Source organism: Lissotriton vulgaris, chromosome 4_1 (assembly GCF_964263255.1).
Source record: "Lissotriton vulgaris chromosome 4_1, aLisVul1.2, whole genome shotgun sequence".
NCBI lineage: Eukaryota > Metazoa > Chordata > Amphibia > Caudata > Salamandridae > Lissotriton > Lissotriton vulgaris.
In genome coordinates, this window is record NC_141691.1 from 55,557,593 (window position 1) to 55,583,572 (window position 25,980).

General features: G+C 49.0%; 1 protein-coding gene across 1 annotated transcript in view; it reads left to right on the forward strand.

Moving 5' to 3' along the window:
• Positions 1-17,474, forward strand: part of SLC7A3 (solute carrier family 7 member 3) — a 49,167-nt gene extending 31,693 nt beyond the window's left edge. Inside the window, exons 3-12 of the mRNA XM_086918294.1 lie at positions 486-644; positions 1,608-1,782; positions 2,936-3,048; positions 4,757-4,979; positions 6,234-6,373; positions 7,926-8,028; positions 12,122-12,321; positions 14,405-14,571; positions 15,610-15,718; positions 16,695-17,474. Of these exons, the coding sequence (XP_086774420.1) occupies positions 486-644; positions 1,608-1,782; positions 2,936-3,048; positions 4,757-4,979; positions 6,234-6,373; positions 7,926-8,028; positions 12,122-12,321; positions 14,405-14,571; positions 15,610-15,718; positions 16,695-16,834 (1,529 nt within the window). The 3' untranslated portion in view covers positions 16,835-17,474. The remainder of the gene's footprint in view (positions 1-485; positions 645-1,607; positions 1,783-2,935; positions 3,049-4,756; positions 4,980-6,233; positions 6,374-7,925; positions 8,029-12,121; positions 12,322-14,404; positions 14,572-15,609; positions 15,719-16,694) is intronic.
• The last annotated feature ends 8,506 nt before the right edge of the window (positions 17,475-25,980 follow it).

Genomic DNA, 25,980 nt, shown 5'->3' on the forward strand with positions numbered 1-25,980 from the left:
TACGCGCCTGGTTTGGATCTTGGCGAATGGGATACTCCGTCACAAGTGGAAGAAATTGTCACAAAAGTGACTGATATCCAGTCGCAGTATTACAAGTTCCATAGGATATAATGAAATTGAAATTTGGCGGGTCGAGTAACCCTGTCCGCCTAGCTCGTAATCAGTCTCTGTTATGGTTACAGTAGACCATCACCTACCCTACACCAGTCCACCCAAAGTCAGACAGACTATTGTACCTGCCCGTGTGGTGGGCCGGTACATCCTCATCTAAACTAGAGGGGCCATCACAAAAGTATTTTAGCAGACTTGTTGTATCAGAATTTGAGACAACTGCCCATTTCATTACAAGGCGTGTATTTTACATAGATTTTCATGGAGGTGCGGTTTCGCTTACCTGTAACTGCGACATGTTCTGTAAAGTTATTTGGAGATTCTTGGCTTCTGTCCAATTGGCTTCACCCTCTTGTCTTATGTAACTTGAACAGGTACTGCCAGCGTCGCCCGCGCCTGGAGCTCTACCTTCGATAACCTCATCGGGAACCAGATCTCGATATTCTTCAGAGAGCGTGTGAACATCAAGGTGGAGCATGTCCTGGCCGAGTACCCGGATGTCTTTGCACTGTTGATTGTACTCTTGCTGACAGGTGAGACGCCATAGGTTAATTAAACCTGTTCGATGCATGGCAACTTGGCAAAGCGTGCTTTAACTTTTAGGCACCCATTATCTTGCAGGTAGATGTCTTGCCCTAATAACATTTTTGTAGTTTCAACCACTCCCTTTTTGAGGTTATTATTAGAGCCACTAAAAATATGCGATTGAGCAGCCGCGGAGCTTCTCGCATAATTATGCATTTGTTGCATGGCCTCATAATCCATCACCTGCCGCATAACCTGCAGATTTTAACAAAAAATTGTTTCCAGCTCAAACAATTCAAAAGTTACTAAAAGCGCAGCGACACGTGTTGCAGCACAGGGGCTGGCCCTATGCAAAGGGTGACAGGTTACCTTTCTCTTGTTTATTGCTATATTTCGGTGCTTAACTGGTACTAATGGAGTGCAAACAATGTCCAAACAGTGTTAACAAGTGTAAAAATGACAAAATAATGAGGTAATACTATCATAATATTTGCTGCTTCACGCAGCATCATTTGTCTTTTCTTTCAGCATAATTTACTCAACCCTTCTGCATAATTTGGCCCTCCCCTGCCTCATAATTCCATTGGCTCTGGTCATAGTATATGGCCATTTGTGATGACTGTGGAAAAAGACCAGTCAGGTTCTTTGTGTTCTGTGTAGTTTTACTGCCACAATTAGTAATTTCCCCAGATATTTTTTGAGAGCTTGTGTTTCTTGTCCATGCAATTTTAGTTGAATCTTTAAAACTAGCTTGGAGTCTTCAGTACGGCTGAATTGTACTGAGTTGTACCTTTAGAACTTTCTTGTAGAAACCATATGCGAGAATTTTCTCCTAACAAACTCCACCATTGCTGTTTTCTTGCAATTAAAACCAAAGTGTTTTAAAGTTTGTGCAGCTTTGGAGGGTTTCGAGAGAAGGCTTTGGCAGCCCCGGTCCACAGCCCGGCCCTAACCTCTCCTTGTCCCCGCAGGCCTTTTGTCCTTCGGTGTGAGCGAGTCTGCGCTGGTGAACAAGATCTTCACCGCGGTGAACCTGCTGGTTCTGGGCTTCATCATCATCGCCGGATTCGTGAAGGGCGACACTAAGAACTGGAGCCTGAGCGAGGACGACTACAGGAATGACTCGTACACCTATAACAGCACCAGGTAGGAGGGGTTTAGGGGCTCCCCTGCTCCCGCTTTACGCTAGGGGGCAAGTGATAAATGCGTGACGCAGGACTCTCATTTAGATTTATGAAGCCACGCAAAACCACCCTTTTAGTTGTCTCAAATCCTGAGTACGGCGATGCAGCACAAATCGCTGCATCACCTTACTCTGCCCCCAGGAGGCGTTCCATGGGCATTGCGGTGGGTTTTTCCATGCAACACCCACCCATGGAATTTGACCCTGTCCCGGATTTACAAAGTGATGTAAACCTGGGGTAGCCCCAAATCCGCACGTCTCCCGAGGTGAGGTGTAACAAGGAGAAATACGTTAATTTCTCCCCATTTTTTCCTCTTTCCATGTTTTCTGCAGCACACATGAGTGAAAGCACCTCTTAGGATTGTTTTGTGCTGAAAGTTGCTCCTTCCTGCACCAAAAGAATTCTGCCTGCAACGGAGGCACCCTAGAACCATGGTGCCAGGGTGCCAACGTTGGCGCTAAGCTCCTGACACGGCTCTAGTGCAGGGAGAAAAGACAGGACTTGCTCCATATTGCTTAAATATGGTGCATTCCTGCACTTTCACTTTGGCTAACTTGCAGCGTTGCCCTATGCCAAAAGGCAATAAATGAGGCCATAGGTATCTGCTCCGCATGTTTGGGCTCATCTTGTCTGTCTTTAAGGTTCAATACTTGTTTTTGTGTACATTCTTCTAGTTATCACACTTCTTTCCCATTTCACTATCTCTCACCCTTCCATCTCCCCCTCGTACCCCCCAAACACCATTGAGTACTGATGCCTTCTGCTGCTTACTTTCCTCCCTTTTCCTTCCTTTCACACCCTCTGTCCCAGTCCAAGTTGCTTCGAGCCTGTACCTTCCACGGCTCATGGCAGTGACTGGAGCTTCCTCCAGGTGGCAATGAACCCCTCTATCTATTCACCGTCCTTCGCCACCCCACAGCACCCTCATCCCTTTGAGCCTGCACCCTCCTCCACTCGCCTAGTCTTACCCACCCTACTCTTGGTCTCAAGTCCTATTCCTTTCTCCATTCCATGCGTCACTTCCACCTTGGATTCCCGTCCTACCCCAGACCTGACTTAGAGGCGAGCAGTCCAAATCTGGTTCCACACGGAATAATTTCATTTCTTTTTTCCAGCATTGGAGAGTTCGGGTCTGGTGGCTTTTCCCCGTTTGGATTCAGTGGTATCGTCGCTGGCGCTGCCACCTGCTTCTACGCCTTTGTGGGCTTTGACTGTATCGCGACTACAGGTAACCTAACTGCCGCTGCACACATTCCATCCGTAGAGATGACCATTTCTCAATCATGCTCAGGACCGTTGAACTGCGTTCTCGAATACTTGTCTGACGCACGCCTTCAACTGTGCTCCAGTCCTGCTAAACTGCACAAGTTGTGTGAAGCACCACGGCTCTGGCACAGCAGTTGTGAAATGTGCGGAGGAGGAGGGTACTATGAGGCTGTTCTTTGTTTAAATGAATTTTTGATGAATGTCAATTCAGGTGGGAAGAAGAATGACTGATGTACATGTGTAGACGTACTTTGGAGACAGGCAGATGGTCTGACCACTAATGTGGTGGTGAAGTCGTCTCGCTGCTGTAGATGCAGCGACTGCGAACAAGGTTCTCACATCTGGTCTCTGGGCTGGAGCTAGCTCCTACCTTTACCGCCACTTTTGGATGTATGAATGAAAGATCTGTCTGTCAGCCATGAACACATTTGCTTGTCCACATCCCAGTCCACTGATCTCCATCTTTTGACACTGGTAAAGGGACACTTACCTATGTTGGCTGTATCACACAGGACTCTATTGGTGCATTGCATGGGGCCGGTCAGAGGCCATGCTTAGGTCGTCAGTGTTTACTTCTTGTGCTTGAATGTGGTCTGATCTCTTATCTCTTCAGAATCTGTCCTTCAGAGTCATTGTACCTTTAGCATAGGTGCGGTGATCAACATTGTACGTGATATTAACCGGTATCAGTTAGAGCGTTGATGCAGCGCTCTCATAGCTTGCTGTCATTCATTCTTCTTGGTCCCAGATGTGGGCAGGAGGTCCTCCCTGGAAAGATCCCTTTAGATCGAAGGCCCTCAGTCTTTTGGTAGATCCACTGAGGTCCTTCAAGTTCGTGGACCTGGAGCCCTAGAAGTGAGCTCCACAATCTCGCCCTTGAGCATTGATAGTCCTATCTTAGCCCTCCTCAGGACACAACTCTACATGCACAGTACCTCAGGTGGTTGCGTCATTAGACCACATGTATGTACGGTTTGGTACTGATAACTCAACCCTACATCGAAGCCCGCAGTAAACCCTACTGGGTGGCTGGAAAAGGATACAAGATCAGCTTCCTAAGATGGCATTGATCTAATTTTTCAAATACTCCACCACATTACGTGTCATGCCACATTTACCATCGTATTGCGTACAACACATATTTAAAATTCAAGGCACAGGGAGATTGTGGTTCTTGTACAACCACACACTTTTCAATCAAGCGCTGGAGCTGGGGTAAAAACCCCCTCTCCGGGTCGGTAGCTTTACCTCAAGATCTCATCTCCTGTGCTTTTATGCCTCATGGAAATTGTGTGAACTATTTAACTAAATATAAAATGTACCCTTCACGAATGCTAGATCTGAGGGACCGGGTATTCACGACCCAGCACCTTCCAGTGGCTAGCACAAAGTAGCTGTGGTTACGTCACTGCTGTTCCTAAATTGTGAAACGTGTTGTACTGACTTCTCATGCTAAGTTCGGAGCACTCCAAGGTCCTTGATGCCAGGCATGAGCCTTTGCCCACTTTGGCTGTACGATTAGTGTATGCGTAGTCCATGACTTTGTAAGTGTGTATGCGTGTGTGTGTTGTCGAGTGCAATGCCTCGTTGTGAAGCGTAGCATGGTCATCTTTTGTGGATGCAGAGGGTGTGGGCAGTTTACTCACCTTCAGTCTGTTGCTCTTTACCAGGTGAAGAAGCCAAGAACCCTCAGCGCTCCATCCCGTTGGGCATCATCGTCTCTCTCCTCATCTGCTTCGTGGCTTACTTCGGCGTCTCCGCTTCGCTCACCCTCATGATGCCCTACTACCTGCTCAACAGGGACAGCCCTCTCCCGGAGGCCTTTCATTACGTAAACTGGGATCCTGCCCGCTACGTCGTTGCCATCGGGTCCCTCTGCGCACTCTCCACTAGGTAAGTGCAGAAATTCGCAGGGACTTCTCTGAGCGTTGAGGGTCAGTTCTGCAGAGGGTGTAGTGAGGAAATCCAGACCGATTCACAGTCACAGACCTGCCTCGAGTCAGGTACCTGGAAGGTTTCAGTTGTCTGCACTTGGCTCTTCCATTGAGGCATTTACTTGGCTGCACCCCACATATCCTAAGAAAGAGGCTGCTTAGCGGAAACCTTCAGTACTCTGTGTCTATTTTGGGGTGGAAAGGCTGGAGGGATCCAGTGTTTACGGCTAGGGTTTTTGTTTCTTGCTCGTCGGGCTACATTTGATTTAATGTCTTGAGATCAGCTACACTGCAGCACGGAACAGAATCTGTTCCGGAGCATCTGACTCTTGTTGTTTCATCTAAGCCTCCATCCACTCTTTCTCTAGATGAGGTTCAGGAGTGATTGTCTCCTGGAAGAGTGAAGCAGACCATACCCACTGTTTCTCTCATGGTTTCCCTTGGTACGTCTGATGGTGCGCACCCAATACCGAGAGAACGCAATGGCAGGGGCGCACAACCTTGTATCCACTGCAGAAAAGGGTACCCAAGTAATGTGTGGGACTAGGTTCAAAACCTGGACAGGAGGACAACTCTAGCCATATTAAAGTAGGAACCTGTGAGTGCCCAGCCAATCGCGTCCTAGCTTGACTAAATCCTTTTCTTCAGTGTGGTGTGTAGTTGCTGTTCTTTGTGATTCATCGGGTTCAGGTGTATGTGTAATGAGCCTGCTGTTTGTATGTAATAGAATGTGCTCACTTTGCACCGCTGTGGGCTCTGAGTAGAAAGCGCCAGGACTCAGTGATTCGCCCCAAGAGCAGGTCAAGCACACCGGCTGGTTGTGTTTTAGAGGTTACTTTATGTCCAGCACTCTGACACGTTTCGAACACCCATTGACGTGCTAGGTCCGGGGGCAGGTAAAATGTTGGGTAGTAGTCACCAGCGCTCTTGTTCATTCACGCCTTGTCACGAAGGGTATTGAGAGTAAGAAAAGTGAAAATTACACTGTGGTGGATTCCTGCGGCATCCTGCACACCCATGACAGCAGTAAAATGGCACCAATTACCACCATTTATGAAAGTTTTGATATCTGCATTTTAAGATGGGGACGGCAGCCTGTCTCTGTGTGTAAAGGGTTGGATTCTGTAGGATATAGGGCAGCGTGCAGGTGAATTGAAGCATTTGCACTACTTGCGACCTCTGAGGGGCTCACTTCGTTTCTTGTCTCAATTAGTCTTCTGGGCTCCATGTTCCCGATGCCGCGTGTGATCTACGCCATGGCTGAGGATGGGCTTCTCTTCAAGTTTCTTGCCAGCATTAACGAGAGGACCAAGACCCCCTTGGTTGCCACCATTGTGTCGGGCATCATTGCTGGTAAGGATTTAAAGGGCTGGACCATTTGGTACCTGGCATGGAAGAGCTGCTACTCTGGGTCTGTCCAATGTGTGATCAAAAGCGGGATTAGGGATGCAAACGTCACTGGAGCATTGCAGTCATGGGGGGGGGGGGGGGGGGGGGGGGTTGGGGGCGCCTCTGAAGTCAAAGGCACTTGAGTGGTTCCATTGCTCGGGTTTGCTTGCTCTGAACCTCCTCTCGTCCATGCTACTACACATCGCAGGTCCTGGGTACACGGCAAGGGCGGCCTCCAGTGCCTGTAAAGCTAAATAGAACATTGAAGCATCCAACACCACCACCCATCAGATCCATAAGCTCAATTCCCGTCCCACCAATTCCAGAACCGCTACACAACCCAATCTCACCACCCACCAGTTCCAGAACCTCTCAATGTTTCTCCCACCACTCACCAAGTCCAGATACTTTATAGCTGGAGTCTCCAACCAGTCGATCATGAGCTACCAGTAGCTCACAGCCTTCCTTTTCACTGATCAGAAGTAGCCCTCACTACAGAAAAGGTTGGAGACCCCCGCTCTATACATTCCCTCCCACCACCAACCAATCCAGACCCTCTATACATTCCGTCACCACCCATCAGTTCCATAATCTCTGTATGGAGCATTCGTTCCATCATCTTTCTACCTTCCTGTCCCGCTCCCCATCAGTTCCATAACCTCTGTACGTTCCTGTCTCACCGGCAATGAATTCCATAACCTCTATACCAGGGTTCTCCAATGTCGGTCCTGGAGGGCTGGATCCGTGTCAGATTTTTGAGATAACTACATTTATCTACATGTGGATATGCTAAAAATCTGGCATGGATCCGGCCCCCCAGGACCGACATTGGAGAACCCTGCTCTATACATTCCCGTCCCAGCGCCCACTAATTCCATAAACTCTCTGTTATTGTCCCACTGCTCAGCTATATGCCCCCTTTCTGGTAATTGCTCAAGTACTGTGTGACTATTACAATGTACATTGTTTTCTGTTGAATTGCTTTTGCTGCTGCATGAAATTTCTGCTGAAGATTGCTTTGCTGTCTGTGGTCGTGGAGCTGTGCATGAGGTCACGGCCTGCACGCCTACTACAGTTGCTCTGTTGCACTATTGCTTCTCTTTGCTGGAGTCTGTTTATTATCCACCACCTGGCCTCAGCATCTCATACTGTTGGGTTGTTTCATGTGTTTACACCTACTCTGGGTGGGTGGGTGGATGGATCTGTGGGTGGGTCGGTGGGTGGATGGATGGATCGGTGGGTGGGTGGCTGCATGGGTCGGTGGGTGGATGGATGGATCGGTGGGTGGGTGGATGGATGGATGGATCGGTGGGTGGGTGGCTGCATGGGTCGGTGGGTGGATGGATGGATGGATCGGTGGGTGGATGGATGGATGGGTGAGTCGGTGGGTGGGTGGATGGTTGGCAGGCACCAGGCTGCGAGTAGCCAGCCCCGGAACCTTCCATTCTAAATCTGGTGCTCTGCATGTTGAAGTTGTAGCTCTAATGGCCCCTCTCAACCCAACTCTTGTTTCTAGCGCTCATGGCATTCTTATTCGAACTCAAGGACCTCGTCGACTTGATGTCCATCGGCACCCTGCTGGCGTACTCCCTGGTGGCGGTCTGTGTTCTGATTCTTAGGTGAGTACTGTTCTCTAGTGATTATATTTGATGATGGATTGAGTGGGGTGAGGTGGGCTTCTTTAGAATTATTAAAGGTTCTCGTCCAGCGAGTCTTCTAAGAGTGTACTAGGCGTACAGCGGTAGCCATCGCATGCGAGCGGAGCTAGGGTGGCCTTACTCTCGGTCACAAAGCCAGGGTTTGGACCTGCAGGCTGCTGGCTCCATGGGGCAGATGGGAGTCACCTCTGGTGGTGTCGGCACGGCCAGGCCACCATTCTTTTTAACCACCCTTAACGCGCCTCGTGGAACTACTCCATGCATTCAACCCCTGGTACCTAAAGGAGGCCCAAAAGAGTAGAAAAGTCTGGGATTCCTAGTGTTCAGAGGGGACATGGCATAACCCAGACCCAAAGCCCTTTTTGGGGGGCTCCAGACACCGATGGGTGGTGCCCTTCTTAATAGAATTATTTTGCAATCTTGGAAGACTGAAATAGTAGGGAAAGGGAACAGTCAGTGGTTTACTGTTTTCAGGTAGAGGAACCCCTCTCAGTTATGCAATCTCAGTGGTCCTGCTCTTCGGTACTTAAAAAGTTGTCTGAGACTTTCCGTTGTGGCTACACAGCTCACACCGGACTTTAGAACCCCTGCACTTACGAGTCTTCACAAGACAACAAAAGCATCGTCCGCAAGGGCGGAATCCATGCCAGATTTTAACAGTTGCCATTGGCTATCCTAAAGCGACCCCTTTACTCTTTCTATAAATGTGTTTTGTGTAGCTATCCATAAATATTCTGTCTAGATATCCTGGGACAGGCTTTGTCCAGCCCTGGGCCTGCCGTTGGGCACTGGTGTTAAATCCACTATTGCAGAGGGCTGGTTCCCCCAGACCGCCCTGTACCCCACTGTGCCAGAGCCCTGGTGCTTTAAGGAGCTGTCTGTCTGTGCAGTGTTTGTTGGAAGTCTAGAGGCCCCAGGGATCAGTCTAAGGCACTGCACTGACAGAAGCCTTCTGAATGCAAGTATTGTGTAGGGCATGATGATAATGTCCTTTCCCCCCTTTGGCACCACTCTCGGCTGATACCGGTGATGCCTTTCTATCCCTGAAGTACCTTCTTGCTTCTGTGCTCATCCTTCAAGGCCATCAGGGGTAACCACTCTCCTGATTTCTTTGCCCCTTGTTGGAAAAGGGGCACTATAGAGTTTCCTGGGGTTATATAAGCCCCATTCCATTTTTTGGGTGTAATAGGCCCATTGCTAACTGCTTTGGGCTGCTATGTTACAGCCCTGGGTGCATTCTCAGTCTGCACCTCTTCGCCCCCTGCTGGTGAGGTGGGATGCGGGCGGTGGCTCGGTCCCCGCAGACCACTGTCCCTCCATCTTCCCCCAGTCCAGCTTGAATATCAGTTCAGAGCAGCTCTGCCTCATTCGAGATCCGGCTCTGCTAATCAGTGATTCATTCATTCGGGGCGGGTGGCCCGAAGGGCGTGCACGCCCCACTATGAGGGCTTGGAACTCACCGCCCCCCTGAAAGACTCGCCCTTCATGTTCGTTGTGGACACACGTGTGCATTGCACGGCTGTCGTGTGTTGTGCAGCTCTGGTGTGTGGTACCAGTTTCACCAGAACTCCTTGTGCGCTGTGCTGGCCCCACAGGGTACAGCTTGAGTAGGCAGCACCTCCTAGAGGCACCTCCTACAGGCACCTCCTACAGACACCTCCTACTGACACCTCCTACAGGCACCTCCTACAGGCACCTCCTACAGACACCTCCTACAGACACCTCCTACTGACACCTCCTACAGGCACCTCCTACAGACACCTCCTACAAGCACCTCCTGCAGGCACCTCCTACAGGCACCTCCTACAGGCACCTCCTACAGACACCTCCTACAGGCACCTCCTACAGGCACCTCCTACAGACACCTCCTACAGACACCTCCTACAAACACCTCCTACAGGCACCTCCTACAGGCACCTCCTACAGGCACCTCCTACAGACACCTCCTACTGACACCTCCTACAGGCACCTCCTACAGACACCTCCTACAGGCACCTCCTGCAGGCACCTCCTACAGGCACCTCCTACAGGCACCTCCTACAGACACCTCCTACAGGCACCTCCTACAGGCACCTCCTACAGACACCTCCTGCAGGCACCTCCTACAGGCACCTCCTACAGACACCTCCTGCAGGCACCTCCTACAGGCACCTCCTACAGACACCTCCTACTGACACCTCCTACAGGCACCTCCTACAGACACCTCCTACAGGCACCTCCTGCAGGCACCTCCTGCAGGCACCTCCTACAGACACCTCCTACAGACACCTCCTACAGGCACCTCCTACAGACACCTCCTACTGACACCTCCTACAGGCACCTCCTACAGACACCTCCTACAGGCACCTCCTGCAGGCACCTCCTACAGGCACCTCCTACAGGCACCTCCTACAGGCACCTCCTACAGACACCTCCTACAGGCACCTCCTACAGACACCTCCTACAGACACCTCCTACAGACACCTCCTGCAGGCACCTCCTACAGGCACCTCCTACAGACACCTCCTACAGGCACCTCCTACAGGCACCTCCTACAGACACCTCCTGCAGGCACCTCCTACAGGCACCTCCTACAGACACCTCCTACTGACACCTCCTACAGGCACCTCCTACAGACACCTCCTACAGGCACCTCCTGCAGGCACCTCCTGCAGGCACCTCCTACAGACACCTCCTACAGACACCTCCTACTGACACCTCCTACAGGCACCTCCTACAGACACCTCCTACAGGCACCTCCTGCAGACACCTCCTACAGACACCTCCTACTGACACCTCCTACAGGCACCTCCTACAGACACCTCCTACAGGCACCTCCTACAGACACCTCCTACAGGCACCTCCTGCAGGCACCTCCTACAGGCACCTCCTACAGGCACCTCCTACAGGCACCTCCTACAGACACCTCCTACAGGCACCTCCTGCAGACACCTCCTGCAGGCACCTCCTACAGGCACCTCCTACAGGCACCTCCTACAGACACCTACAGGCACCTCCTGCAGGCACCTCCTACAGGCACCTCCTACAGGCACCTCCTACAGGCACCTCCTACAGACACCTCCTACAGACACCTCCTACAGACACCTCCTACAGGCACCTCCTACAGGCACCTCCTGCAGGCACCTCCTGCAGGCACCTCCTACAGGCACCTCCTACAGGCACCTCCTACAGGCACCTCCTACAGGCACCTCCTACAGACACCTCCTACAGACACCTCCTACTGACACCTCCTACAGGCACCTCCTACAGACACCTCCTGCAGGCACCTCCTGCAGGCACCTCCTACAGACACCTCCTACAGACACCTCCTACTGACACCTCCTACAGGCACCTCCTACAGACACCTCCTACAGGCACCTCCTACAGGCACCTCCTACAGACACCTCCTACAGGCACCTCCTACCGGCACCTCCTACAGACACCTCCTACAGACACCTCCTACAGGCACCTCCTACAGACACCTCCTACAGACACCTCCTACAGGCACCTCCTACAGGCACCTCCTGCAGGCACCTCCTACAGGCACCTCCTACAGACACCTCCTACAGACACCTCCTACAGGCACCTCCTGCAGGCACCTCCTGCAGGCACCTCCTACAGGCACCTCCTACAGGCACCTCCTACAGACACCTCCTGCAGGCACCTCCTACAGGCACCTCCTACAGGCACCTCCTACAGGCACCTCCTACCGGCACCTCCTACAGGCACCTCCTACAGGCACCTCCTACAGACACCTCCTACAGACACCTCCTACAGACAACTCCTACAGACACCTCCTACAGGCACCTCCTACAGGCACCTCCTGCAGGCACCTCCTACAGGCACCTCCTACAGACACCTCCTACAGGCACCTCCTACAGACAACTCCTACAGGCACCCCCTGCAGACACCTCCTGCAGGCACCTCCTACAGGCACCTCCTACAGGCACCTCCTACAGGCACCTCCTACAGACACCTCCTACAGGATACTGCCTTCACCCTTGCTTCTTTTGTGCCAAGTGAGACTGTGTGTAGTTTGTTGATGTGCATTTTTCATTTTTCTCTCTGTACTCAGGTATCAACCAGATCAACTCACCTGTGGGGATCTGGACGACCTTACCAGCCCAGAGTCTGAGAAGATGGCCATGCACCTAGACGACCTTTCTGACCCCGGCCTCCCACCCAAATTCAAACTCAAGTGCCTGTTTGTGCCCCACAAAAGCTTCCCCACAGCCGTCTCTGGCCGCATTGTGTATGGCTGCGTCTCTGCGATCTGTAAGTCTGCTGGGGAATATGGGGTGGGGTGTGATGGGGAGAAGCTCTTTGAATGGCTGTATCTGACCTCCAAGTAACAATAGGATCCTGACAGGGCTGGCCATAACACTTTATACTGCTTGGATTGCTGTTCTGGGTTGTGCTGGGCATGTCTTCTCTGAACTGTTTTCTCTTGTCTGTTAACATTCCTGCAGCATTATTTAGGGATGCTGTTGGTCCCTGAAGTGAGTCTTTTTTCTGAGCCTCCAGAATCCTAGTACTCTGGCCTTCCTGTGTGGATATTAGTCTGTGGAACCCCCAAGTCCTGCTCTGCAGAGTTATAAATGTGTATAATACCTTGTGGCTGATATTCTGCTGCCTGCCCCCCCCCCCCCCCCCCCCCCCCCACACACAATGCTTTGGTCATTTCCATAAATAACTTCTGAAACACAGGAGCGCTTGAGCGGGCCCACAAAGCACATACCTAACTACCAATCACAGAACTCTGGAAAGTCCTTCTGCGCTGGACTCTTGCTCCCTCTTATCACCTGACCCCGAAGGACCCCCAGCAGCAGCTGATGAGGCCTCGGAAGCAGCTCACACCTCTGCCAGGCCTACACGTGTCAAGGTGACTTCCCTTCTGCCGCCTCCCTCTTAAACCGGAACCCTCACATTTAAACCTCCCTTCTGCTTGAGGGGCCAATTCACCGAACTAATCTGAGACACAATCCTAAACGTACTACTTTTGGTATTCACAGAAGGCATTTAGTACAGTATTAAGTTAGGATTTTGTCGTAAGTTAGGATTTTGTCTTAAGTTAAACTTGAATTAAACTTAAGTTAAACTTAAGTTTGTCTTGAGACAAAATCCTAACTTTACTACTACTAAATGCCTTCTGTGAATACCAAACGTAGTCAGTTTAGGATTTTGTCTCAGATTAGTTCTGTGAATCGCCCCCTGAGTGTTTATCTGTGCTCACTCCTGTTCACAAAGAGAGATTCAACCATGAAATTTAAAGTTTTGAGGATTTATGAAACTCATAAACAGAAAAAAGGGAGAGAGAAAACTCGCTCGTCTTTCCTTGACTAAATCAATCGAACAAGAGTGGTGTGGCTCACTGGTTAGAGGCGGCAGACCCGAGAGGAGAGGACGGCCCGGGACCAGGGCTCAATTCCCGACGCGGCAGGGTCGTGGACCAGGGTCAGCGGACTCGATAATTCTCATCTCGGTGCCTACTCTAACCAGGGATCACACTCGGCAACTCTGGGCATTAGCTTGCCTCATCTCCACAACGGCCCCCCACATACGCCGGGGATGCCTGGTTTCACCTTGGAGATACCCAGTAGGGACCATCTCACAGGGAAAGCCAGGACGGGTTCCCCAGCGGTCTACCGCGCAGAGATACTCCTTCGGGAGTCGATTCTAGCGCATTACAAACCCACAATTAATTAAGAAGAGCGAGTACTTTGTATTCCTAACATGTGGCCCTCTGGACTCTCACTTGCAGACACGCAGGGTTAAATTAAAACCTTCAGGGTTTTTAAAAGATCCCTCACTCCCCAACCTGTGTGGTGACCAACGTCATTGGGTTCCCACCCTGGAAGTCCAGTGCCTCCGAGGTGTGCTTCGATGCCTGATTACAGCAGAGCTAGTCTTGATTTGAGTGAAGTGAAAATGTGCAAGTGGCACTTTGCATTGTCCTTGGAGCTTTGGGGGATGTAATTCCTACAGTAGTTTGTCTACTTCACAAATTCACATGCATGGAACAATGGCTCCACCCTGCGCCCTTCTCCTTATATTACAGGCATATCTTCTTTAGAAGGAAGGCTAGCTGAAACCCCCTAAAAACACAGTCAAAGCCAGCAGGTGCATGGGTTGCAGGGAGGGGTGGCGAGTACTTGGCACCATGCTGTTGGTGTCAGTGCAGAGAGATAGTGTTTTGTTGTGGGCTGGGAGGTGATGTTAACAAAATGGGCACCTCACCCCGCTGAAAACTCTACGAACCCCCTGAATGTTTGATTGAAGATCTCTGGGAGCTGAGATGTACTGCAGGCTCTATTCTAACGAGAGCTCGCTGGTTCTCCCTGTGTTTCTTCTCTTGCAGCTTTTGTGTTCATCATCCTTTGTATAATCCTGTCGGTGAAGCTCGACGCACTGCTGGCAGGCAGCGTGGGCTGGATCGCGGCATGTGTTTTCCTTCTGGTGGTCTGTGCCATAATCACGGGGCTGATTTGGAGACAGCCAGAGAGCGGTGCTCGTCTGTCTTTCAAGGTAGGAGCGAATGAGCGATAAGTGTAGTCTGTTTTCTTTCCTTCTTTCTTCTCTATCCTATCTCTGTCTTTTGTTTTGATGTCGTGCCATTCTGTCTGTGCTGCCATTTCTCCTTTGTTTCTTGGTACCTTTGGAATCAGCACACAGTGCTGCTGCTCAGCCTATCTAGAGGCTCTTGGGCTCTGGAGACAAAGGGACCTGATTGTCCAGTGACAGAAGCAAAGTTAAGGTTTCTTCACGTAGATTAACTGTTGACTACTTGATCACATCTTTCTTCTGCAGTGTTGTGCAGCTGCTGCCTCCTGGTAGCCCCTTGTCTCACCCTCTTACTGTGTGTTTTTCATTGTGGCCTTTCGTTGATGGTCTTGATTATATTTGCTAGCGTGGCGGCTTCAAGAAATGCTCTCACCAGGAAACATTTGTGTTTTTACACCCAAAAAAATTACGTTTTACTCTCCTGGTGTCTACAATACACAGCATTTGCCTGTCATTGCAAGACCTCTGTATTTTCATCTTCTTGCCTTATTTACGCCCTCTCTATGTCCTTCGCTTGTGCAGCGTTTGCCTGTCATTTCAAGACCTCTGTATTTTCACCTTCTTGCCTTATTTACGCCCTCCCTATGTCCTTCACTTGTGCAGCGTTTGCCTGTCATTTCAAGACCTCTGTATTTTCACCTTCTTGCCTTATTTACGCCCTCCCTATGTCCTTCGCTTGTGCAGCGTTTGCCTGTCATTTCAAGACCTCTGTATTTTCACCTTCTTGCCTTATTTACGCCCTCCCTATGTCCTTCGCTTGTGCAGCGTTTGCCTGTCATTGCAAGACCTCTGTATTTTCACCTTCTTGCCTTATTTACGCCCTCCCTATGTCCTTCGCTTGTGCAGCGTTTGCCTGTCATTTCCAGTTGGAAAGTTCAACATTGAGATCTTCTAGAAGGCTTGTTTCCTTGAAGCGAATTGTTTCACTAGTGCAGGCGCGCTGTGTGTGGTAGCGCAGCGGTTCCTGTGTGTTGACTTACCTCGTGCCTTGTTGTCTTGCAGGTGCCTGCTCTCCCCCTCCTCCCTCTCTTCAGTGTGTTTGTGAACATTTACCTCATGATGCAGTTGGATGCTATGACTTGGGCCCGGTTTGGAGTCTGGATGATAATAGGTAAACATTGCGCTGTGGGTGGGATTCTCTTGTCCAAGTGCTGCGGGTTAACGAGTGGGACGGGGTGGAAGGATTTTAAGATGTGAAATTTGGACTGTGGGTTGAATTCTCCTGGCACAAGTGCTGTTAGTTGACCAGTAGTGGGACGGGTGGAAGGATTGTAAGACGTGAAATTTGCACTGTGGGTGGGATTCTTCTTGGACAAGTGCTGTTAGTTGACCAGTGGGACGGGTGGGGGGATTGTAAGATGTGAAATTTGCACTGTGGGTGGGATTCTTCTTGGACAAGTGCTGTTAGTTGACCAGTGGGACGGGTGGGGGGATTGTAAGATGTGAAATTTGCACTGTGGTTGGGATTCTTCTTGCACGAGTGCTGTGGGTTGACCAGTGGGACGGGTGGAAGGATTGTAAGACGTGAAATTTGTACTGTGGTTGGGATTCTTCTTGCACGAGTGCTGTGGGTTGACCAGTGGGACGGGTGGAAGGATTGTAAGACGTGAAATTTGTACTGTGGTTGGGATTCTTCTTGTACGAGTGCTGTTAGTTGACCAGTGGGACGGGTGGTAGGATTGTAAGATGTGAAATTTGCACCGTGGGTGGGATTCTCCGTGCCCAAGTGCTGTGGGTTGACCAGTGGTAGGATTGTAAGATGTGAAATTTGCACCATGGGTGGGATTCTCCTTGCACAAATGTTGTTAGTGGACCAGTGGGACGGGTGGAAGGATTGTAAGATGGAATATTTGCACTTTGGGTGGGATTCTTCTTGCACAAATGCTGTTAGTTGACCAATGGGACGGGTGGGAGGATTGTAAAATGGAATATTTATTCTCTGGGTGGGATTCTTCTCGCACAAGTGCTGTGGATTGACCAGTGGGACGGGTGGGAGGATTGTAAGATGGAAAATGTGCACTGCTGGAAAAACTCAGGCGAGTCTTTAATTTTTGGTAAAATAACTCATCATTCCAATCCCTTGGCAGGTTTCGCAATCTATTTCGGCTATGGAATACGCAAGAGTGTTGAAGGGCAGAACCGCGAGGAGTGCGAGTTGACGCTAAAAGCCAAGCCGCCCATCTACCTCAAAGCCGACTCCACGGGTCTGGTGACGTCCACCATATGACCACATCTTCTGGACATCGGCCCAGGCGCTCCATCGCTACTGTTTTAGTCTCTGGGACCTTTAGTACCGCCACCTGTTTACGGGTGGAGTTGCCAAATGAAGACTGGAGCAATATGTTATGTTAACATAGTGTTTGAGTCTCGCTCCATATAATGTATGCACTCGTATGTTCTAGGGGCTGAGCCCCTACGCTACATCTGAACATCATGCATCTTCTGTACTCTGAAGGAGTACTTGTACAGAAAAATGCTCGTCGCGTTTAGCATTGCACTAGTTGGTAAAAATGGCCTTTTGTCCCTTCCCTTCTGTCTTACAATCACAATTGTATTTAATATTTATCAGAATGCTATTAGACTGCCCACTGTTCTGCTGTGTAACTTGTACATGGTTTTTAATGTTTTATAACTTTTTTTGTACTTTATTTTTTACTGTAAACTTGTTTATATAGTATGTGAAGAAAAAAGTTGGTAAAGTTTTTTTTGTACAAAATAACTCCCTCTGGTCGCTTAATCATTATCATAAGAACTTGCTTATTTAATTAGGAAAACTTGACAAGAACCGTTATTCTCTTCCTGTGTGCCGCGCCTTCTAACACTTTAGTAATAGAAAAATAAATCTTTCCAATATTTTTTTTAAAAAATCAACTTTTTTTCTCTTCTTTACATGTTCGTGTTTACCACATGTGTTGCTGTAGGTGACATGCTGCACACACCCGCCACCCTGCATTGCGCTTGGAATGTAACAAGTTGTTTGTCAAGGAAATGCTTTCAGTTTGGAGATAGCCTGGTTGGGGACAGACCCTCCTCCTCAGATTGGATCTTGACCTGCTTCAAGTGCTCGGCTAAAGCGGTACCCCAGAATATTTCAACACAGAGGACCGAGGAGCCGAAGACTGATGCTGCTGCATCAGTGCCTAATTTGAGCCAGTGGTTTCCGGTGCTCGGCACCAGCAGTTAATTGTCAGCACCGGGTCTAGAGATAGTCCACCACATGGTGGCACTGTTTTTTAGGTTTCGCCTGGCATAGCACTGCGCAGCAGTGTTTGCGCAGGCGAAATCTTTTCAGAATCAGTATGGGGCTTTAACCCGCCTCACTGTTCCATTGGCTAGCTCCATAAATGGAGGCTAGCCATTGGAACAGGGATGCGTCAGTCATTGCCTGAGCAGATTTGTGGGCGTTCCGGCGATTTTTTCGCTCTCTGCCCCTTGTAGAACGTCATTGCGGCGGAGGGCTCTTGCTTTTTTTTCTGCAAGGAGTGTTTTTGAACCGCAATGCCTGTCTACCTCACGCCCTCTTGCATCGAACACATACCGAGTCACTGACACTAAGTCACAACAATCTTGTTGCGTAGTAGTGCGCAGTCTGAATATCCGCAGCTTTCTACATGCGCTCGGAGTAGGTACGGCTCAGGAGTTTGCTGTTGCGTTATGTTTATGTCACGAAAAGTCGTGGCGAGTTCGGACACATCGAATACGTTGTATTTTCTTATGATTTGTTTTATTTTACACGCAAAACACAGGTTCTTATTTACAAGCCCCTTGCCTCTGGTCCGTCACTCCGTTATTCCCCCCCCCCCCCCTCAGTGGATCAGCTTAAAGTGACAGATGGCTCGCAGCAGAGAGGCCAGGGTGGGGCATTGTCATGCACTGCTCTTCTGCCCCAGTTATGAGAGGTCTTGCAGCGTCCCACATGCTGCGCTGTGCCAGAGCTCGAGGCATTGCTTGGTGACACTCACATTCCTTTTGAGAGAATCTCCCTCACTGACAACTCTCTAGATATTTCGGTTTCATTTGTTTATTTATTCAATGCATATTTATATAGCGCGGACTTTAACAATAGGTGTCAGTGTGCTTTACAATAGAACCAAGTACGATACATAAGGAGATTTACATACTTGCACCTTACAAATACAATCGGGATAGTTAATAAAAAAAGGTGGCAAACACAAAATCCAACGTACAGGAACAGAATACATATTTACAGCGTCGGGAAATCCTAGAGAATAGAATAAAATATATTTGTAAAACAGAAGCCCAGAGATGTCATAAGCCGTAACAGGGAATTTAGTCCTATCTCTATGACCGTCCCTGTTTTTCGTAGGAACCTGGCCCTCGCTGATATGATCCTTCTAAGGATGCGTGTCTAGGAGGCTGCCAGGTTTCCCACTCGGATTTAAGAAAAACTCCTGGCCAAAAATAGTCCGTTGTCACGCCCCGAGCGGGCCTTTGCTGGATAGGGCCCTGGGCGGCAAGGCATTTTACTCCCTTGCCTGCTGTTGGTGGATAAAGTAAGGCAGCAAGGGGTGGGGGGCATTTGTCTTCAGAGGTCTGTACAACTTCTCCAACACACTCGTTACACTCACAACATAGCCACGTAGTTTGTTGGGAGGGAGGGGGTGTGTGGAGGCACTGAGGCAGGGTGTAAGAGCGAGATGGGAGCGAAAGGGAGGGGCTAGTGTTAAAAACACATGCGGCATGTTTAACAATGAGTAAAAGCATTGCAATTTTATACGGAATCAGCGGTGCAAGGTTTACACGGTCACAATACCCAAAATACGTCCAACAACCCCAATAAATGAATGTCCAGTAGGATACTTAATTATATGGCAAAAGCAGTATTTGCAGTGCCTAACATGGGTCGGTACTGTCCGGTACTGAGTACCAGCACTTTTTAGGTTTCGCCTGGCGTCCATGCTGGTCCTGGAGGGTGCGTCCCGATGGGGGGAGGGGGAGAGGGCTGTGTATGTTTGTGTGTGGCTCTGTGTGTAGGTATGTGTGTGGGACTCTGTGGCTGTGTGTTTGTGTGTGGCATTTGCGAGAGATTAAGCTATTGGCATTGTAAATGACTGCCATTTATTTATCTGTTTTCAAAACCAACACATACATAAAAATTTTGTCATTTACAATGCCATTAAGCTCTAACTTTTTCAAAGGCGAAACCGTTGCATTGTAAATGCTTGTTTAAGTTTGAGATGAGAACAATTGTGTTTTAAAAGTCAAAATACATAAATATAATCTGAAGTCTATCACTTGTAGGAGTGCGATGGTGGTGCAGGCTGCCGTGGCCTCGCGACAAGGCTCCTGGTACTACTTTTTTTGTTTTTGTTTTTCAAATTAAGCACTGTTGCATCCTGCATACCAACCAACCCCATCTGAGAGCAGATTGCACTGAAGAGCCCTGGCCCAGATCCTATGAGAATGACTTAAATGGTAGAGGCTATGGAAAACACTTTTTTACAACATGCGGAGCAGTTGGCACACTTCATGCTGCCATGAGTCTACTCAGACACCCTTGCACCACAGGGCAAGGGTGTCTGCGCTGTGGCCAGCATAGTTTTTGTGCTGGAAGGTGTCTATTTCTGCACAAAAACTCGCTACACAAAGGTAATTTCCTCTTTAGCAGCACACATGCAAAGGGGAAAAATGAGGAGAAAGAAAAAAAAATTCCTAACTATGTCCACCTGAGGCAGGTGCAGGATTTTGACGCAAACCCATGCCTGTTGGTCTTTGTAGATATGTATTTGTGTCAAAATCCATGGGCGGATGCACAGGAATGCCCATGTACCAGCCATGCAACGCCTCCGTGGTGGAAAGTACCACAAGGCAGCTCATGGCGCTGTTAAATTATTTTAGATCACAATTCAACACAAATCATCATTTGCATTGGAGTGTAATGGCCTGATAGCGTGTTGAGGCGTTATTTGTCGCCTTTCATAAATAATGTTACCACGTGGGGTTCGTTGCTTATCGGGGCGATTAATAACACCTATTACGAGTATATGGGGAATAGTATGCAGACTTTGGTGTTTAACGCAATAAAACCCACATGAATCAGGAAATACCACACACATTTCCCCTGTTAATTTGCTGAAATTTAACAAAGCTTGAGGTATTTAACACATATCTATTGGATGCATTAAATACCTTATCACTCAAAGTTCGTCCCATGTGTGAACAGGTTTGCGCACTGGTCAGAATATAACAAGCTTCTCATAATCGGGCCAATCTAACACTTTGCATCAAGCTTGCATTAAATCGTTTTGAAAGTTAACAACACCTGACGCAAAGTGTTTGTGAGTCTGGGCCTGAGTTTGCGAGCACTGACATCGAGGAACCACAGCAGCAGCTCCTCTACAGTCTGCAGCGCCTTCCATTGCAAAACGAGTGAATCGATAGAAGGTGGGTGCGCTTTGCCCTCATGCAGAACGCAGACTCCAGAGGTTGCTATAGATGTCAAAGTATTCAAGTCTGACAATTTAAGGTGCCCACCAATGTTTGTTTAGATGTTTCTCTTTGTGATTGGTATAGAGGCTATTGCAAAGGAATTTGGGAATGCTGTTTAAGAGAAAGAAAGGTGTTGAGGCCCTGTGATTTAAATGGGAGTCTTGTTATCTAAGATGACTCCCAAGAATGTTTGCTTTTTTTCACTAGGGATGGAACTGGGCTCAGATCTTGTGGCCACCAATCTGGGGACCAGGAATCCGCTGCGTTGCCGAACCGCAGAATTTCGGTTTTGCCAGAATTCAGTCTCAAGCAGGTAGGGTTCATCCAGAGGCTGATAGGTTCCACACAGAACTTGAACGTTCTCACAGTAGATTCAGGGTTTCTGTGAATGGATACCACGAATTGGGTGTCATCCGCATAGGATATTACCTGGAAATCTAAGATTTTAATGAGCTTGACAAGAGGAGAGATGATTAGATTAACAGGCTGGGGTTTAAGGAGAATCCCTGGGGAACACCACGGGGCAGATTCAAGGCTTTCGAGGTGTAAGCGCCATGAGACACGTATTGTTCTCTGTCCGTGAGGAAGGAGGCTATTAAGACCAGGCAGAGCTTCTGATGCTGACTGATGAGGATGTTATGGTCTACGGTATCAAACACTGCCGATAAGTCCAAAAGTCAGTGCTGTGCTGCTTCGGAAGCCGAATTGGGAGGGATCTAGAAGATTATTTTGGGTGATGAAAGTGGCAAGCTGTTGGTTGAGCACTTTGTCCAGCTTTTTATCAAGGGAAGACTGGAAATGTGACGATAGTTTGACCGATCCGAGGCGGGGACAGAAGCCTGATTTATCAAGGGAAGAATGGAGGATTTTTTGAAAATTTGAGGAAAAGATCAGATTTGAATGATTTCGCTAAAAATAGGTGTGAGATGGTCAGTGATGGCTTTGGGAGCAAGATTCAGTATTCTTGGGGGCAAGGTAACCTGAGTTAGTAGTAGGTAGTGGGTTTGTAACTTGCTCTTTGACCAAAGGAGTAAAGTCTGTGTAGACTCCATTGAGATTGTTGGATGGCTCATAAGGAGGGTTTATAAGAGGCGAAGAGTGATCCTATTGGAAGGATGAGAAAATATTCAAAACTTTCTCTTGAAAGCTGGAGGCTATGAGGCACAAAACTCTTGACTGACACTTGCGCAGTTTCTGTGGGGAGGATTGGACAAAGATTGAACTGTTTTGAACAGTCCTTTGGATGACTTTATGCAGACTCTATTTTAACGGTGTATTAAGCTGATTTATCAGCAAGAATTATGTTTTTATAAACCTGAAGAGATCTTTAGCAAATGGATTTTACCTCTTGTATTGAAGTCTCTGTTTTGTTTCGAAGTTCCGGCACATTTTCTTTTGATGTTTGAGCTTAGAAGAGCACCAGGGTTCTGAAGTGGTTTTACGGTGAGTGGGACTGGTGGTGGAAGGGGCGAGGATATCTAGGGTGGTATTCAACCTAGGCAGCCGCGGTCCGTGCAGGTAACATCGGTGGGGCCCTGTCAGGGGGGATTTCGAGGAACGATGTCGAGGGAAAAGTAATTATTTATTTAATTTTCCCTCAGCATTGTCCCTCGCAATCGCCGTTTACCCAGCCTCACCGATGTTACCTGCACAAACCGCGGCTGCAACCAGGCGTGGTAATTATCTACTGATGACTCTGGCTCACCGGTAATAAGAGGAGGCAAGTTGAGAAGAGACTTAGTGAGATTGGGCGTGGTCACTTTATACCAGGGTCGTATAGTTCCTGCTTGTGATATTGGTGTTAAGAGATGCACTGGGATGGTCACGCAAATAACACATCTCACTGCAAAGTGGTCAAACCATGCTAAAAGAATCGACTTGAGGAATTTGAGAGCTGGATAATCGGAAGAAATCCTGTCTAAAGTGTGACTAGCGGCGTGGGACGGACCGAGGACCACTTGTGTGAGTCCAAAATTAGTCGTATTACCTATAAAAAGAGCAACGTTAGCTTCTGACGTGTTTTCCAGGTGATATTTAAAGTCACCCAGGGACATATTACCAATACGGGCGATATGAGCTGTTTTCGGCCTCTAAGTGGCGATAATTTTATCGCCCTATTAGCAAGCTGTCGCTAACAGCAGTTAGCGACAGCTTGTAGGCGATAGCAAGCGATTTGGGGCCCGCTTTGCATATCAGTGATATTTATTGCTAATGACATGCAAATTGGGCGTACCCAACCTGTTAGCGACTGAAAGCAGTCGCTAACATCGCTATCACCTATTATCAACGCAGGCGTAGCGATGGAAATATTTGCACTGAGCGCAAATATGTCCAAAACCTATCGCCTGCTCAGACCAGTTCTTAGCCTGTATATCCAATGGGAGGTGGATATTCAGGCTAAGTCCCGATTAGCGATAATGCCTGAATATCGCTGGATTTCCAGCGTTATTCACGCATTTCGGTGCTATCGTTGGAAATTTTATCGCTTTTGATATAAACGTTGCTAATAGCACGTTATCTCTGCGATAAAATCCGGCGATGTGCTGCGATAAAAAAAATTCGCTAAGCTTATTTAGCGATAAATATCGCTAGTTGTTGGTAATATGCCCCCAAGATCTGTAAAATGTTCGGAGTTTAGTCTAGATTCGAGATAGGAGCTTATGAGCTCATAGCAACGAGGTCTTTGTTTGCACCTATTGAATTTCTGGCTATAATAGCAATACCGTCCCTAACCGCCCCCTCCCCCCCCCCCCCCCCCCCTTCTGCGGTCGGTGCAATCGTGTCTGGATATAGCATAGCCGGGGGGCGTGGCCATTGCTAAGTCAAGACCGACTTACGGGTAAACTCAAGCTTCAGCAACGAAAGGCAAGTCTACTTCGTACAGCATTAAGAAGTCCTTCCATTTTTGATTTGCGATCTTACATTGATAAGAACACATTTGAGGTGCCTGTGTGTGTTGGAGGCTAAATGCTGGGGCTTAGATATAAAATCTTTTGGTGTAGTGGGCTGCTGGAGTTTGAAAAGGCAAGCAGGACATTTTTTTGTGTGAATATTTCAATTCTGTTTTGCATAGTAAAAAGCATCAAACGAAGCATGAATACACAATACACAGCATGGGGCATTCCATATTGGCATTGTAGGGCAGTTATAAACACAATCTGGCTGTCTGGATGAGTCTGTAAATGGGTTGATACGCGTGAGTGCCAACAGAGGGGTCATACATTTCACAGAGAGGATTCTTACTGACTTATGGAAGGCTGGTAGGTCTTCTTTCGAGTTAGATGCCATGGGGATAAGATCTGGTGAGTAACGAACAGGGGGGCTGGCGCTGGTCGCGGTCCGGCCGCGGACGGGCACAGATGGGCTTGCCTTTGGCTTGCCAGCGGTGTGGATGATCTGCGGCCTCTTTATTTCAAGCGTGACATCAGCCAGTGGGCGTGTCAGGGAAGGTGAGTGACGTAGCGACTGAACCTAAAAATAGTGCAGGGTAAAAGAGATTTTTAACTGGGGCACAGCAAACCCTGCAGGCTCCCCTGCAAGGAAGGGCTACTGATGAAATTAAAAGCAATTAAAATAAGAGGGTGTAAAATCAGAAACATAAAAACATCTCAAGTCAATGAAGAAAGAAACCCTTCCTAATATGGCGTCTCCAAGCGCCGTGGTAGCCAGGCACCTCCCAGAAGAGTACACAAATCCAAAAGCTATTCCAGGCGAGTAGAGCACAGGTGGGTCCCTCTCAGAGGGGCAGGACGGTGACTTGCTTCACTGCACTGCACGACTATTCTGTAAATCTGCCCCTCAGCATCTAAGCCCAGATAAACCCCCCAAGCACGGGCAAGAAGTCAATAATGTTCATCACACACCACAACCAAGCATGAGGCAGCTTACATGGATCCTGACACACGCCATGCTGAGGGCCAGCCTCAATAGCATGCACAGTCGCTACAGATAATGCATATTTTTACCTTTGATCAGCCCATCCCAGAGATCAGGGCGTTCCCTGTCTGCAAGAAGACAAAGAGTACCACCTATGCGAGGCCGCTGCCAAGGGGCGGCTCCTCCACTAGGGTGGAGGAGCGCTGCCCCACTGCTTTCTCGCAGTGCGGGAAAGCCAAAACATAAAATGGTAAAAACTTTGAGGTATTACCCTTTTATGTTTGGTTTGCGCATGGTGGGCGGGAATGCTCTGCTCTTTGGGCAGGGCAGGAGAGGAGTGGTTTGCCCACTCCTAAGTGCGCAAAGACTCTTTGGTCGGCCCTGGGGCCGCCCAAACCAGGGCAGCACTCTGTCCTTCTCCATGCATGCAGGCTGCATGAAGAACATGCCCACCCCACTAGCCCCTGGCTGGGTGCCATCCCAACCAATCACAACGATGCTTGCAGTGTTGTGATTGGCTTAGGGGAGGGAGCCTGGCTGCCTACTTCCTGATCCTCTCGGAGGCAGAAAAGCAGGAGAGTAGGAGCAGTGAAGATGCGGGACCCGGTGGAAAGGTAGGTTTTAAATATTTTTTGAAATTATGATCCCCTCCCCTCCCTGCGTGAACCCCCTTCCCCACGAGCCATGACTGTTGATACTGCCGCTGCCTCCACCACCATCCTCCACATTCCGACTCCACTGCAGATGTTTTTACAGACCCACTGTCCCTAGATCAAGACCAAGGGGCAGGAGAGCAGGGCGATGACAAGGCATCTATGATGAGCTGCTGGAGCCAATCCCATTCAAGGCTTCTCCTCATCACTCAAGCTCGCTTCAGGCCCTTCCTTGGAAGGTGGTATTCCTGGTCGCTCTCGTCTCTCTCCGAGTGGTTAGGGTCCTGCAGGCCCTCTCAATGGAGGAACCATGTATTCAGATCCACAAAGCTAGAGAATGTTATGTACAGATCTTGGGTTTTTACCCAATAGCAGCTCGCCTTTCCACTTTACT